The 15,165-nt window shown below is 42.6% G+C and overlaps 2 protein-coding genes across 4 annotated transcripts; one reads left to right on the top strand and one right to left on the bottom strand.

The window, feature by feature from the left end:
• The first annotated feature begins 779 nt into the window (after positions 1–779).
• Positions 780–9,441, top strand: LOC111596475 (tetraspanin-9). The gene is made up of 5 exons (XM_023310728.2): positions 780–858; positions 5,555–5,631; positions 7,395–7,586; positions 7,649–7,843; positions 8,553–9,441. Exons 2-5 carry the CDS (start codon positions 5,569–5,571, stop codon positions 8,958–8,960), a joined length of 858 nt encoding a protein of 285 aa, XP_023166496.2. The 5' UTR covers positions 780–858; positions 5,555–5,568; the 3' UTR covers positions 8,961–9,441.
• Positions 9,442–9,570: 129 nt separating this feature from the next.
• On the bottom strand, positions 9,571–13,848 carry LOC111596476. Of its 3 annotated transcripts, XM_023310730.2 has the most exons (4): positions 13,415–13,848; positions 13,224–13,346; positions 13,034–13,165; positions 9,571–9,681 (listed from the first exon to the last, which is right to left on the bottom strand). In XM_023310730.2, exons 1-4 carry the CDS (start codon positions 13,607–13,609, stop codon positions 9,598–9,600), a joined length of 534 nt encoding a protein of 177 aa, XP_023166498.2. In that variant the 5' UTR covers positions 13,610–13,848; the 3' UTR covers positions 9,571–9,597. The 3 variants fall into 3 exon arrangements, with proteins under 3 accessions (XP_023166498.2, XP_023166500.1, XP_023166497.1); XM_023310732.2 differs by lacking the exons at positions 13,034–13,165; positions 13,224–13,346; positions 13,415–13,848 and adding an exon at positions 12,111–12,498; XM_023310729.1 differs by lacking the exons at positions 9,571–9,681; positions 13,034–13,165; positions 13,224–13,346; positions 13,415–13,848 and adding exons at positions 10,518–11,017; positions 12,132–12,497.
• Between the last annotated feature and the right edge of the window lie 1,317 nt (positions 13,849–15,165).

The following is a 15,165-nucleotide window of genomic DNA, read 5'->3' on the forward strand; positions in this document are numbered from 1 at the left end:
GCCACTTGTCTAGCTGCTGCTGCATCGCATTCCCATCCCATTCACAATTTCCATTTCCATTTCCATTTCCATTTCCATTTGTTTTCTAGGCTAATTTATTTGCTCGGCTAACGCGGCGTATGCGCGATTTTATAGCGATTTATGGCGGTTTATGGCATTTAATATATCGAGTAGCTTTTTCAATTTCTACACTCGAAACGTAGAATTGGGTTTTATAGGCCGTTTCTCTGCTCGAAATGTGGATCAAAACGTGACACTGAAAACCTAAGCATAAATCCCATTCATAAGTATGCAGCGAGCGTACCCAGAGAGAGTGAGAGAGAGAGAGAGGGAGAGCTTGCAACATGCTCCATTGTGGCAGCAGCTGCAACAAAATTCGTTGTCTCTCGTGCGTGCCGCTTTGTTGTTGCTTTGTGTCTCGGCATTTTGCGACTATTTTTAACGTCGACGGCGCAGAATTTTCAGTTTACAATTTTCAGTCGATTTTGAACAGTCGCTGCGAGCGCATAGAACGAGCAGCAGCAGCACGCGACGAGGCGGCAGACAAGAGATAAAAAAACTAAATTATAAATAAATAAAAAAGTATAAAAAATATAAAAAATTATATACAAATAAAAAAGTAAATAAAAAAAATTAAATTTTTTATAAGTTTTTGCTGCGCCTGCCTAGCGAATTAGTGTTGTAAAACACCTAAAAAAGTAGTAAAAAAATTTTAAAAAATTTTAAAAAATTTGAAAATATTTAAAAAATATATAAAAAAGTGTTTTTATTTTTTGTGCATTTTTTTTGAGTGTTTTTTTGAACATTTCTGATTATTTTTGAGTGCGAACGAAAATCGAAGCGTTGTAAAAACAAAAAGTATGTGCTGCCAATATACAGACTATATATACACATATATACTATATATATATATATATATATATATAAGAAATCGTGTATATATATATATAGTTAAGCATGCGCTGCTGATGTTTAAGCAGCTCACTTGTTACGCCCTCGTTTCAAGTTTATTTATTGTAAATATTTATTTATTATGCGCGCTCTAGAGACGCCGTGTGGCGTTGCATAGGGTATTATGCACAACAATAACAACAACAATAACAACAACAACAAATAGCAGCTTGCACAGTTTATTGACAGCAGCAGCAGCAACAGTTGCTGCCGCACAAAACCAGATTCCAAACAACTTGAAGTAATTTGCAACTGAAAAGAAATGTAGAAAAACCAAAGGGGGGCGTGTGGGGGTGGCTGTTGTTAGGGTAAGCCAAGAGGCAGGGTTCGCTGGTCGGGGGGGATGCTGTCAGAGCGAAGCTCTCAAAAATAAAACCAACTTCTCGAGCCGGATAGATGGCCATAGATTCAAGCACAGCCAAGAGACGGCGCAAAAAGAGAAAACTTTTTGCTGTAAAGCGCGACACTTTGTACAACAACAGCAACAGCAGCAGCAGCAGCAGCAACATTGACAGCAGCAACAACAACTTTGGCGGCTGGTCAAGCGTCAGTGAAAATGTCTGCAAAATGCTGTCTGCGAGCCAAAACGGCAACTCTTGGCCATGAAAATGAACAGCAACAGCAACAACTCTAATAGCAGCAGCCATAGATTTTGTCTTAGTTTTAGCAACAGCAACAGCAACAGCAACAGCAACAGCAGCTGCTGCCTTAGTAATCACAGCAGCAGCAGCAATTGCTTGAATCTAATTTGTTGCGCTGTCCAAAGGGAAATTTTTTGCCTTGCTACAACATCAGTTGCAGCAGCAGCAACAGCCAGAGCCATGCCAACAGCAACACTTGCAGCATTTGCTTTTAGCTTACTCAGTTTACTATTTGTCAATAGCAGCAACATGCTGAGCAGCAGCAACTCTAGCTTGACTTTTTGCGCTGCCAACAACAAGCGCTTCTGACACTTTCCAAATGGAGACTGAGAGAAGCAACAGAAACAGCAACAGCAACAGTTGCTAGAGAATCAATAGCCTGCTGTGGCTCTAGCCTGACAGCAGCAGCACAAACATTGCTCGTTCCTTAATGCATTAACGCCCAGCTTCCTGTGCCATCTATTATTCGTTTAGCTACAGCCCAGCACAGCAGCAACAGTTGGCAGTTACTACAACAGCAGCAGCTGGACTTGCCTTAACGTATTGTCCTTCAGCTCAATCATGCTGCCTGACAACAGGAATACAAATGACAGCAACATCATTGACAGCAGCAGCATCTACTGCTATGTCTAACTGTCACTCTGCTCTGCCTTTATCTTGACCCAACAGCAGCAGCAATATTTGGCATAACAGCAACAGTAACAGCAGCAGCAGTTGCCCTACGCTGACTCTCCTTCTACTCAGACTCCTTGCCCGCAGCTCCCTCCCTTTCTCCCGCTCTACAGCCACTCTTGCCCACAGCAATGCAGGATACGCCAGCAGCAACTCGAGCAACACGAGCAACACGAGCAACTACAGCTACTCTTTCATGCAGCTTCTGCTTTCTGCCCCTCCCTAGGCTAACCCTTTGACAGCTTTGACAACTTCTAGACCTATGAACTGTGGGCATTTGGGCAACTGGGCAATTTCTGATGTGTGCACATAAATCACTCTCGCACATCCGCACACACACATGGCTGGATGGTGGCTAGTTGAAGTGGGCAGCGGGTGTGGGCGTGGCAGAGCGCACAAGTAAATCGCAAATTTCCAGCGCCAAATGGCATTAAGTCCGTCGCGTTATTGAGTTAAATTGAAAAATAAGCGAGCGACAGTTACAGTTGCTGCTGCTGCTGCTGTTGCTGTTGCGGACAGCAATTGTTCGCACTTGTCGCACAGCTCAACTATGGCCCCCAGGCATGTTGCGCATTATTTGCAACTATTTCATTGAGGCAACATTATTATGATCATCATCATCATCCACATCCACATCATCATTATCATTATTGTCATCATTAGTATAAACCACATCAGGGCTAGGCCCTGCCGCTGCTGCTCTAGTTGCATGCAACACTTTTGCTCAACACTTGTTGCTGCTGCTTCCTTGGCGCGTGCGCACGACTCGCCCTCACCCTCGACCCTCCATCAGCACATTGTTTGCTCTAATGAAAACTGATTGCAGCCATGCCCTTGCCTGTCCGCCTCCATGATGTATGCTGCCTCTGCCTCTAACTCAATTAGCCTTAGGCAGCGGCAGAGATCTCGTGCCCCAATCAGATCCCAAGGAATCATGGGAAGAGCAAGAGCCTCAGCTTCAGCTTCAGCTTCAGCTTCAACTTATAGCTAGCTGTCCCATCCTCAGGCATACCCAAAAGTTGATCTAGTTAGAAATGCTGCCTTGGATTGTGCTAAGATCTTTGCAGCTCTATCTGCAGCAGTTGCTCCCAGTTCTATAACTATATCTGTATCTAAGGCAGTTGTATATGGAGTAAGACTTCTATGCTCTACTATTTAAACCTATTTTTAGCTCTTTCTATACCTTTGACTCTTATAGCTCTACCTCTTATAGCTTTGCCTCTTATATCTCCTATCTCTTAGAGGAAGATACTCTGTCATATACCTCGGCATATGCAAATATTTTCAACCTCGTCGTCTAGCGACGTCTCCTCTTTCTACTCCTGCTCTTCCTCTTCCTTCTTCTTTTTAATCCTCCTCCTCCTCCACTTCCTCCTCCACTTCTTCCTCCACTTCCTCCTCCATTTCCTCCTCCATTTCCTCCTCCATTTCCTCCTCCACTTCCTCCTCCATTTCCTCCTCCACTTCCTTCTCCATTTCCTCCTCCTCCACTTCTTCTTCCACTGCCTCCTCCACTTCCTGCTCCACTTCCTCCTCCTCCTCCACTTCCTCCTCCACTTCCTCCTCCACTTCCTCCTCCATTTCCTCCTCCACTTCCTCCTCCACTTCCTCCTCCACTTCCTGCTCCACTTCCTCCTCCTCCTCCACTTCCTCCTCTATTCAGCCTCTAGATACTTCTACTTATACCTCTAAAGGGTTTCTATATAACTCTCTTCTATCTTCTTCTTGTCTCTTTCTATATCACAATCTGTATACCTCTGCCTAGGCTCATTCCATTCTATATATATCTTATATATAGATCTTCTACGCACCTCAAGCTCGTCCATACCCAAATCTCGTCCTATATTTGCTCAGCTCAAGTTCGCGATTCAGTCTCTACCTCAACTATGTATCCTCCTATACCTCCTCTAACTGCTCCTAAACATATTCCAATTGATTTCTTTACATCTTTTTTGTAGTACCTCCAGTTCGAGCTGAATTTCTATCATCATCATCATCATCATCATCATCATTATATCATCTACACACTTCCTTCTCGTTCTCCTGCTCCTAATAGACACGTTCTAGCTGTACTTCCATGGGGTTTCTAGTTATTTCTCTACGTATATCTATACTTGTCTCTTTCACTCTCATATACTCGAATTTCTTCTGTAGATCGAGTTCGATCTGAATCTACTCTCTACAAGTTTTCTCTATAACTCTCTACTGCTCTACTACTTTCAAGTATGCTTCTCTCTCTCTCTCTCTCTCTCTCTCTCTCTCTCTCTCTCTTGCTCTTCAGATTTGACAATATTTTGGTCTAGACAAGATTTTCATAGGAAACTGTCGCTTGAGCAGAGGAAATTTTCCAGCTATTAAGTCCAACTTATCTCAGAGTCGTTTAGCTCTCGACTTTTGACTGCCTAGTTAAACACACTCAGTTTTCTAGCTTTAATTAGTTGCAAGTCTTCTAGTCTAGCTTCAGTCATAGTCAGTCTGCCCCTCCCTCTCTCTCTCTCTCTCTCTCTCTCTCTGTCTCTGTCTCTCTTGCTCCACTGTAAATCTAGTGTAAGCTAAGCAATTCAATTGTATTTTGGGGTCAACTGTGATTCGACTGACCTACGCTTACATTTAAGGCTAGAAACTAGACGCAGCTGGAGAAAACGGGCAAAGCCAATGGGGCTTTTGCTGCTGATCCAAGTAAGGCCCCCCGCTTACAGTCGTCGCCGTTGGTTGCTGTAATTTGAGCTGTAGAATTTCATAATAATCGCATTTGTTGTTGTTGACAATTTATTAAGCTATATATATCTGCCTGTCTCTGTGTGTGTGTGTGTGTGCCACAGCTGCAATTTTTGTTTTTTTGCGGCTAGCGAATTGCTTAATATATACAAATATATATACATATATACATATATATACATATATATATATATATATATATATATTTATATAATATACATATTCATTTAGCTCCCGCTGGCATTTATTCAGTTACATTGCAAAGGAAATACAATGGAAAAATGAGACGAAAAAAAGTACAAAAATAATTTGTTGAAATTTATAAATTAGAATTTATTTATACAGCAGCATACACACACACATACACACACACATACACACACCATACACACGTCCCTATGTTATCCGAAAAAGCGCGCATTTAATAGATACAAATGTATCTAATGAATGCAGCGCAACGCGCGCTCAAGTCTTTGCGTATGATTTATGCATGCACTCTTTGCCTCTTCCCTCTTCCTCTCTCTCTCTTACCCACTCACTCTCACTCTCTTCCGCTCTCTCTCTCTCGTTAGCTGCTCGCTGGAAGATGGGCAACGCCGGCTACACATGCATCCGTCGCACCTTTTGCTGGCTCAACATCATTTTGTGGGTGAGTTTTATTTGGTTTTTTTTTTGTAACCAGCTGACAACGCGGCCAGGGCCGGATATGCTGCTGCTACAGCAGCAACATCTACAACAACAGCAGCAACATAAGCAACAATGAGCAACAAACATCAAATCGATGTGACGCCGGCTAAAAGTTCTCAGCCTCGTCTGCAGCGGAAACGTCAAAGTTATTCCATTGTCTCTCAACCTCTCTATGTCTCTGCCTCCCCCCACTCTCTCTCTCCCCGTCGCTCTCGCTGAGCAGCGGTCTTTTGTTAGGCAACAGGCAGCTGCTGCAGCTGTAGCCATCAGTTGCAATCGTTTATCGATAATAGCTATGACTTTTCTATAAGCTGTTCTGTTTACGTAGTGGAATAAATGGAATGGAACAGCACAATTTGAGTCGAGCTAAGCATTAGCTATGACTATATGAGCATTTGTCGAATATGTTGGTTATTTGTGCTTGGAACATATTGGAATGGAACACAAAAGTTCAAAGTCAGTCAAATGCTTTGACTCAAAGTTCAATGCAAGTCAGTATCAACTTAGATCAAGCGGATTTAGTTAATTGTTCAATAAAAAAATCAGCGAAACAAGTGGGAAAGGAACAACGTACTGTAGTGCTGTTAATTATTTCACATTCACATTCACTTGATTTTGCGATAACCCATTTACTGAAATTGTGGAGTATATGTGGCTTGAAACATATTGGAATGGAACATAACAGCTACTAAAAAATCCATTAAGAAATTATTATAGATAATTGTTATCAAATTTACAAAGTTGCCAATTAGAAGATATTTCGTACATTTGTAATGGAACAGATTGGAATGGAACACAACAGTTTAAACTTGTTCAGCAACTCTATGGATATGCTGCTTTGATAATTGCCAAAATCAATCAACGGAACGGATTGGAATGGAACAGCGTACTTTCTAATGAAGTAAACTGTTTTTAATTACATTTTTCGGGCTCGTTAACTCTTTCGACTGCAAAACCGATTGCAAGATCGGCGTGGCGTATTATGAAAGACAGATTTCATAAATCTCAATCAAAAGTTCGATTCACCCAAATGCAAATTGAACTCAATTTGTAGAATAGCCGACGAAGTCGAGCAATGTCGGTTATTATCAACTATTAGTTCGGCAGCCTGAGTGCTTGGCTTTGCACTTACCTCACTGGACGTATGACATAATATGGCAAATGTTCATAAATTGCGCTTTGCCAGTTTCGATTGGTATATTTAATGATGGCTCTAAGTCTTGAGTCAAGCGATTAAAACTGATTGCATTGCTATCGATAAGTTACACAAATTGCAGTCAAGTGTGAGTGATAAATCTTGTGTTTACCAGCACTAGCAGCTTTTGTCTGATCTCTCTCTCTCTCTCCACCTGTCTAACATCGCATCATTTGCCCAAATTATTGTTATCGATAAATCTATTTTGCTCTCAGTTATCGTCTTTGGTCTCTCTCTCTCTCTCTCTCTCTTTTTCTCTATATATATAAATATATATATATATATATAATCTCTCTCTTTTTCTCATTCTCTCTTTGCCTGTCAGTTTCTCTCTCCCCTTTTCTCTATCTATATCCATTTCTCTCTCTCTCTCTCTTACCATCTCTGCCTCTCTTGCTATCTCTTTTGCTCCTCTCTCTACTTCGCTCTCTCTCAATATGCACCTGTTCTTCGCCGTTTGTCCCTCTTACACCCACTCACTGACTATCGATTGTTATCGATCAATTGTGCTTGATTCGTTTTCCTTGCAGCTTTGCAGCTGCGCCTTTCTCGGAGCTGGACTGTGGCTGCGCCTGAGCTACGAGGGCTACGCCACGCTGCTGCCACAGCATGCGGGCCTCAGTGCGGACACGATCTTCATGTGCATCGGTGGCATTGGCTTTGTGGTCAGCTTCTTTGGCTGCTGCGGCGCCTGGGTGCAGTCGCGCTGCCTGCTCGTGCTGGTAAGTGAAGCGAGTGCATAGATCAACGAATTAGCTTTGGCCTAATCGGATCTCAACTGCAGTATTTCATGCTGATTGTGATGCTGTTCATGAGCGAGTTCCTCGTCGGCTCCATTGCGTTCCTCTTTCGCGGCGGCCTCGGACGCACCTTGGCCAACGAGCTGCGCTTCGGCATCGAGCGTCATTATAATGCCAGCGATCGGGGCTCGCTGGTGGCGCCATCTGTGGCCGCCATTTGGGACAGTGTGCAGCAGTCGGTGAGTATATCCAATCAGCTGCAGGGATCTGGGCACAGTTTGAGAGCTACTACAGTTTAAGAAACACAAAGCAAAGTTTAAAATGGCTTAAAATTGACTCAGACGCAGACCAAATTTGAGTCTAGTCACAGTTTGAAAGTCATTTGGTTGCTACAGTTTGAGCGGCACGACACTTTGAAGTCACTCTGAGCGACACAGTTTTAGAGTCTCAAAGAAACCAAGACCTCAATTTGCTGCTATTTACAGTTTGACAGCTATTAAAAGACGACAGTTTGAGGGTCACAGCTAGAAAGTCTTAGAATTAGGAGATAGTGAGAGAGGTTTAGCTAAGGCTAATCTTAACGGAAAAGTTGTGAATGTTATATACAATTTTAAGGACACTGAACAGTTTTAGAGTCGCAAAATCGAAGCGAGTGCTTGGTGAAGACAAGAAATAAAGCTAATACGACTTACAGTTTTAAAGTCACTGAAGGGCGTAGTCTTAAGCGTTACAGTTTGACAGCAAGTGGAAATCAATAGTAACGAAATTGAAGAGTTCTTAACGAACCAATTTAAGTTGTAGCTATGCATGCTGAGCGCAGTTTGAAAGTCATAAGTGGCGCACAGTTTTAGAGGCACAAAGGTTTCTAGCTTGAACGAAGTGGCATCCTCTTAATAATGAATTCTGTCTCTCTCTCTCTCTCTCTATTTCTCCCTCTCTCTCTCTCAGTTTGAGTGCTGCGGCGTCTCGTCTTATGAGGATTGGTACGACATTCAGTCGTGGAGCGGCAAGCGCTGGGTGCCCGACTCCTGCTGCCGCCAGCTGTACGATCAGCGCCAACTGCTAACGGAGGGCTCCGGCGATGGACTGGGCGCGATGCGCTTGGACTGCGGACGCTCGGAGAATCCGTCGCTCTGGTGGGACAAGGGCTGCGCCCACTCGCTGCAAAACTGGTTCAACGGGCAGCTGAACGTGGTGGGCGCCATCGGGCTGGGCATTGCCTTCGTGCAGCTGTTCGGGCTGATCACGTCGATGCTGCTGTTCTGCACAGTGAAGCACAAGCGGGCATCCGACACGTACAAGTCCTACTCCCCGTCAATCGATCCGCAAACGCGCACCAGCAGCTGGGAGGATTGAACTCGACTCTAGCTAGCGGCGAGAATTTCTAAAGCGAAGCCTCGACACAGGCCATATTTGCACAATGATTATTTCTATACACACATAGAAGCTATATACTTCCTGCGCCTTCTTCAACAACTTCTTTTGCGAAATGTGCCAAAAATTAATTTAAATATTAGTTTCCGTATGCCTAATTATTATAATTATTAGTGATGCATCATCCGACACCCCAGCTGAGCTCGCAGCTCGTCGAATTAGTATTTCTCCCCTATCCAGTATTCACTGTAAGCGACCAACTGCAGCTCAGCTCTATGAACTATATGCGACTAGCCCTTCGGCACATCCATATTGTGATCGTGCTCATCTAGTTTATATAGCACCACCCCTTATATATATAGATCTATTGGAACAACAACTGCCCACAGCTTTATATATGGAATTTAAATATATATACTTATCGTATGCGTATATATCAAGCACATTCCTAAACAAAATCAATTACAACAAATTCTCTTTAAGCTATAAAATAAATTAAACTATTTATTTAAATAAAAGTTATAAAAAAAATATTAAAATAAAATTTAAAAAATATATAAAATATATTATATAAAAAAAATATGTATTCGTGTCCGTTGCTGCAACTCTGGATGCTTCTTTAGAGACCCACTAGCTTGCCTCCAATGATATCCAGTTGGGCGGTAATTCCCTTTGAAACGCTACGCGCCAGCTCCTTGGGTTTCTGTAAGAGAAAGCGAAGTGTTTCATAAGATGTTCCTTGCTATATGCATATAACACGTCTATATATTCACATCGATCATTCCATGATATTGATATGTTCATAGGTGGATTGAAGCTTAAGTGGGAAGCTGCGAGAGAAGGATCTAAACCGTCGAAGAGGTGCGAGCTCTGGCTTGAAGCTGAATGGAAGGAAGAATCGATGTGGCCGAAGTGGGCCTGGGACAAAAAGGGACGAAAAGAAAGTTGAGCCAAGGCTAAGCGTGGAGAAGCTAAATGAGAAAACTTAAGAGCTTCAGCAGGAGATGGTGAAAGGAAAGCATTATGAGGGAGAAAATGAGGAAGACGGCTTGGACTAGGTATAGGAATGGAAGGGGATAGTTTGGAATGAGAAATAGATATGGGAGAATAGAAAGATGAGGAAGTAAAAGAAAAGGGAAGTGGAGAAGAAATGGGAGTACGCGGAGGAGGCGGAAGAGGAAGCTAAGAGGGAATAGGAAATCGCGAAGGAATAGGAAGAGAAAAGGGAAGGAGAAATAAAAGGCAGAGGAAAGAAAGAGCAAAGGATAAACGAGAAAGGAAAAGGTGCTTGATGCTTAGAAGTAAAGATAAGCATTGGAAAAAGAGCAGTCCGAGTAGAAGGAGAAAGAGGATCGGCATAGCTAAAGGAGTAAGAGAATTAAAGATGAGTAAAGGAAACACGATAGGAAGTCAAAGCTATAGTCAGAGAGAACCAGTGGAAGGGAATATGTAGCAACAAGGGCAGGTAGCATTCCGAGACGCGATCCGCTGAATGTAGCACGCACATTCGGAACCAAAATACTCTACAGACTATGCATTGTTAATATTTGTAACATTTAATTAGGATTTCATTCCTAAAATAAATCAGAATCGTAACAGGAATCGCTAAAAAAATACGAAAAAATGAAGCAGAACAGACGCTGCATGAACGTTAGTTTACGAGGCCTAGAGTACAAATAGCACATAATCAGCAGTCCCATCACAAAGAGCAAGCAGAGTATGGACATCAGCTCGCACATGAACTCGCTTATGTATTGCAAAATTGGCGAGGAAGTCGCTAGGGAGATGGGCACGTGTGCGCTTGTCAGGAGACGAGTCAATTTTCCAAAACGCTTATTGCATTTGCATTGCTTGCGGCGCTTCTTCTTGGCCTTGGCCAGCTCATTGATGCGCTTCATCTGACTCTCCACCATGTTCCGGGCAATTTGGCGAGTGGTAATCGATCCATTTCGACAAACATCGTTTTGGGTTGGCAGCCTCACCCTGGGCATTACTTTGTGTGCACTGACCACAGGCTTCACATTCATCTGTTCCACGGACTGCGCAAATCGAGGAATTAGTTTCGTTACGCCTCGAGGCAGCCGGGTGTAGCCGACTATGCTATACTCGTTCACGCTGCAAATTGGGCAGATCCTAGTGGATCTAAGCAATTTGCGTTAAATCTTATTGACTCCCTTTAGCTGGGAACCTATGGAACTATGAACCAATGAACCAATGGACCAACCCATGGACCAATGGATCAATCTATGGACCAATGGACCTATGGACTAATCTATGGATCTATGGATCTATGGACCTATGGACCAATCTATGGACCAATGTATGGACCAATGGATCAATCTATGGATCTATGGACCTATGGACCAATCTATGGACCAATGTATGGACCAATGGATCAATCTATGGATCTATGGACCAATCTATGGACCAGTGGATCAATCTATGGACCAATGTATCTATGGACCAATGTATCTATGGACCAATGTATCTATGGACCAATGTATCTATGGACCAATGTATCTATGAACCAATGTATCTATGGACTAATGTATCTATGGACCATTGGTCAATCTATGGACCAGCGGGTCCATGGACCTCTGAACCAATGGATCTATGGATCCAATAGATCTATGGATCCAATAGATCTATGGATCCAATAGATCTATGGATCCAATAGATCTATGGACCAATCGATCAATGGACCTGTGGACCAATGGACCTATGGACCAATCTATGGACCAATGGATTTATGAACCTCTGGACCAATGGACCTCTGAACTAATGGACCTCTGAACTAATGGATCTATGGACCAATGTATCTATTGACCAATCTATCTATTGACCAATCTATCTATTGACAAATCTATCTATTGACCAATCTATCTATTGACCAATCTATCTATTGACCAATCTATCTATTGACCAATCTATCTATTGACCAAACTATGGACCAATGGACCTATGTACCTATAGGTCAATGGACCAATCTGTGGACCAATAGATCAATGGACCTATGGACCAATGGACCAATGAAGCAAGATGCAGTCTAAGTATTCTGGACGGATGGACAGACAACTAGTTCGGACGGACAAGGCAATATATGCCCTTTTTTCAGCTGGCGAACGGGCATACCCACTGTACACATTCGCTCACCTTCGCCTTTCTAACTTGGGCGGTCTTTACAGTGTCATCCGGCAGCTTGGTGATGAATCTTTGTGACTTGCTCAGCGTCTCCAACACCTTGTAGTGCCTAGCCGTGCCCAGCACATGATATTCGACTTTATCCTTGGCCATCTCTGCTGTCTGCCCATTTTTGCCAATTTGACGGTTCCATTTCAAATATGGATTACTCGAATCCAAGCGCATATCTCCCTCCTCACTCTGCGCATAGCTTTCAATATCTTCAGAATACATTCGGTAATGATCTATTTGCTAAACTATTTTTTTTTCGGAAAAAAAATTTTGTTTGTTGTGTTGACTGTGAGAGAAAAATATGACTGTGATGCTGTGCCCCGATGCTGGGGCTCATATCGAGCTAGGGCCACTTGAAGGCCTACTTTGATTGAGAAAGTCCGTTCAATGTTTTGATACGAAAAGGGAATACTTCGACTACGTAAGCGTAATACAATTTCCTATAACTATTATTCATTCTCTTAACTTAAGGAATAGTTAAGAGGGTTACAAGTTGCACTCAAAAGAGTTGATTCGGCGCTTACATTGAAGATGCCATTATAAAGCCGATTCATGCCGAGTTGGAGCAGAGTCTCGAAATATGTACGAAAAGATTTGCATATATGATAGATATATGACAATCCATAAATATGTTGGGCTATTTGATAAAGCAATTAAATAGTTTATGGCTTTGGCTACGGCCTTCGGGCGGAACCTTAAGCAAAACCGGAAGGTAGCATGGAGAGGCATGCGAGGGACTGGGGCGAGGCAGCGCTTGTGCAATGCAACGTGTGAATCAAGTAACGCAAGCGCAGACAATTCACACACGAAAAGCGACAGAGATGGAGAGAGAGGGAGGCAGAGAGACAGGTGGGCCAACTTACCTGTATGAAGCTGTTGAGAAGATTGGAGAAGGCCTCATACCCATTGACAATTGAGCGCGATATATTCTCGAACTTGTCGCCGTTGTTGCCATATTTCTCATGCTCGCTGATGCTGTCCACAATGGGCACAGGCTGCAATGAACAAAAGTGATCGCGAGTGATCGAGAGTGATCAGTGATCAGTCACTTACATGCGTTAGATCGGTCAGCTTCTGTTGTGTCTTGTCGTAGGCACTGAGCACCTTTGAGGGCAACGCCTCGTGCTCCAGATTTACAGACTCTGCTGTTTTGGGGGGTGCGGGCAGCAGCGAGATCTGTTGATGTCGTTCACACTTAGCGTATGCTCACTGTACTCTGTACCCTGCACCATTTTGATACGCACCTTAAAGCCCGCCTCGCTGGCTGCCGATCTCTCTGAACTGTCAGCCACATCTTCTGCAAACGCGTCGAGTGCACCAAAATCGGCGGCCGATACTTGTGCATCAATGGGCGTGGCACCGTCCGAGGTGGTGGGCGCCAGGGGCAGGCCCAGCGCCAGCTGCACCACCAGCAACAACAGCAGCGAAAACTTGAGCATTGCGTGAGAGATTGCGAAACGCCGCGCTTACGAAACGAAAGTAAAAGCGCGAAAATGAAATCCGGAATTGCAGGCGAGGGCGGAGTGGGCGGCGTAGGCGCAGTAGGCGGAGCTGCTTTTGCGTACGGTCCGAGCTCGACCAGGTCCAACTATCAACTGACTTAAAGCGTCTGCGCAACGATTTGACTTCTTTTTTTGTATTTTATATGTTTTCTTATGAACACTTGGCCATTGGCAAACACACACTTAGCGCAGCTCGACTCGATGTTACACATATGTCTATATATATATATACGTATACATATGTATGTATATATGTGTAGGTATTTGGTTGGTAAACGTGCAGTTTGCTAGTTGCGACAACTGCTTGGCCGTCGGGCAGCTGCACTTCAAAGGGAAAAGGTGACACCTCATTAAAAATAAAAACTATCATAAAACAGCAGATGGATGAACGGACAGACAGACGGACGGACGGACGGACGGATGGAGAGCTCAATTAAAGCAGCGAAACAGACTGAAACTAAAATTTAGTTAAGGCAATAAAAGAAAAAACAGCATAACACAATTAATATATTTACCAAGGCAATACTAGCTATGGCAATAGTAATGCTAATGAAAGGGAAATTTGAAAAGATATAAAAATGATAATGAGAATGATAATGATAATGATAATGATAATGGTAATGATAATGAGGATGCTTATGATAATGCTTATGATACTGCTAATGACAATGACAATGACAATGACAATGACAATGACAATGACAATGACAATGACAATGACAATGACAATGACAATGACAATGACAATGACAATGACAATGACAATGACAATGACAATGACAATGACAATGACAATGACAATGACAATGACAATGACAATGACAATGACAATGACAATGACAATGACAATGACAATGACAATGACAATGACAATGACAATGACAATGACAATGACAATGACAATGACAATGACAATGACAATGACAATGACAATGACAATGACAATGACAATGACAATGACAATGACAATGACAATGACAATGACAATGACAATGACAATGACAATGACAATGACAATGACAATGACAATGACAATGACAATGACAATGACAATGACAATGACAATGACAATGACAATGACAATGACAATGACAATGACAATGACAATGACAATGACAATGACAATGACAATGACAATGACAATGACAATGACAATGACAATGACAATGACAATGACAATGACAATGACAATGACAATGACAATGACAATGACAATGACAATGACAATGACAATGACAATGACAATGACAATGACAATGACAATGACAATGACAATGACAATGACAATGACAATGACAATGACAATGACAATGACAATGACAATGACAATGACAATGACAATGACAATGACAATGACAATGACAATGACAATGACAATGACAATGACAATGACAATGACAATGACATGACAATGACAATGACAATGACAATGACAATGACAATGACAATGACAATGACAATGACAATGACAATGACAATGACAATGACAATGA

Source organism: Drosophila hydei, unplaced genomic scaffold (assembly GCF_003285905.1).
Source record: "Drosophila hydei strain 15085-1641.00,03,60 unplaced genomic scaffold, DhydRS2 tig00000237-arrow-arrow-pilon, whole genome shotgun sequence".
NCBI lineage: Eukaryota > Metazoa > Arthropoda > Insecta > Diptera > Drosophilidae > Drosophila > Drosophila hydei.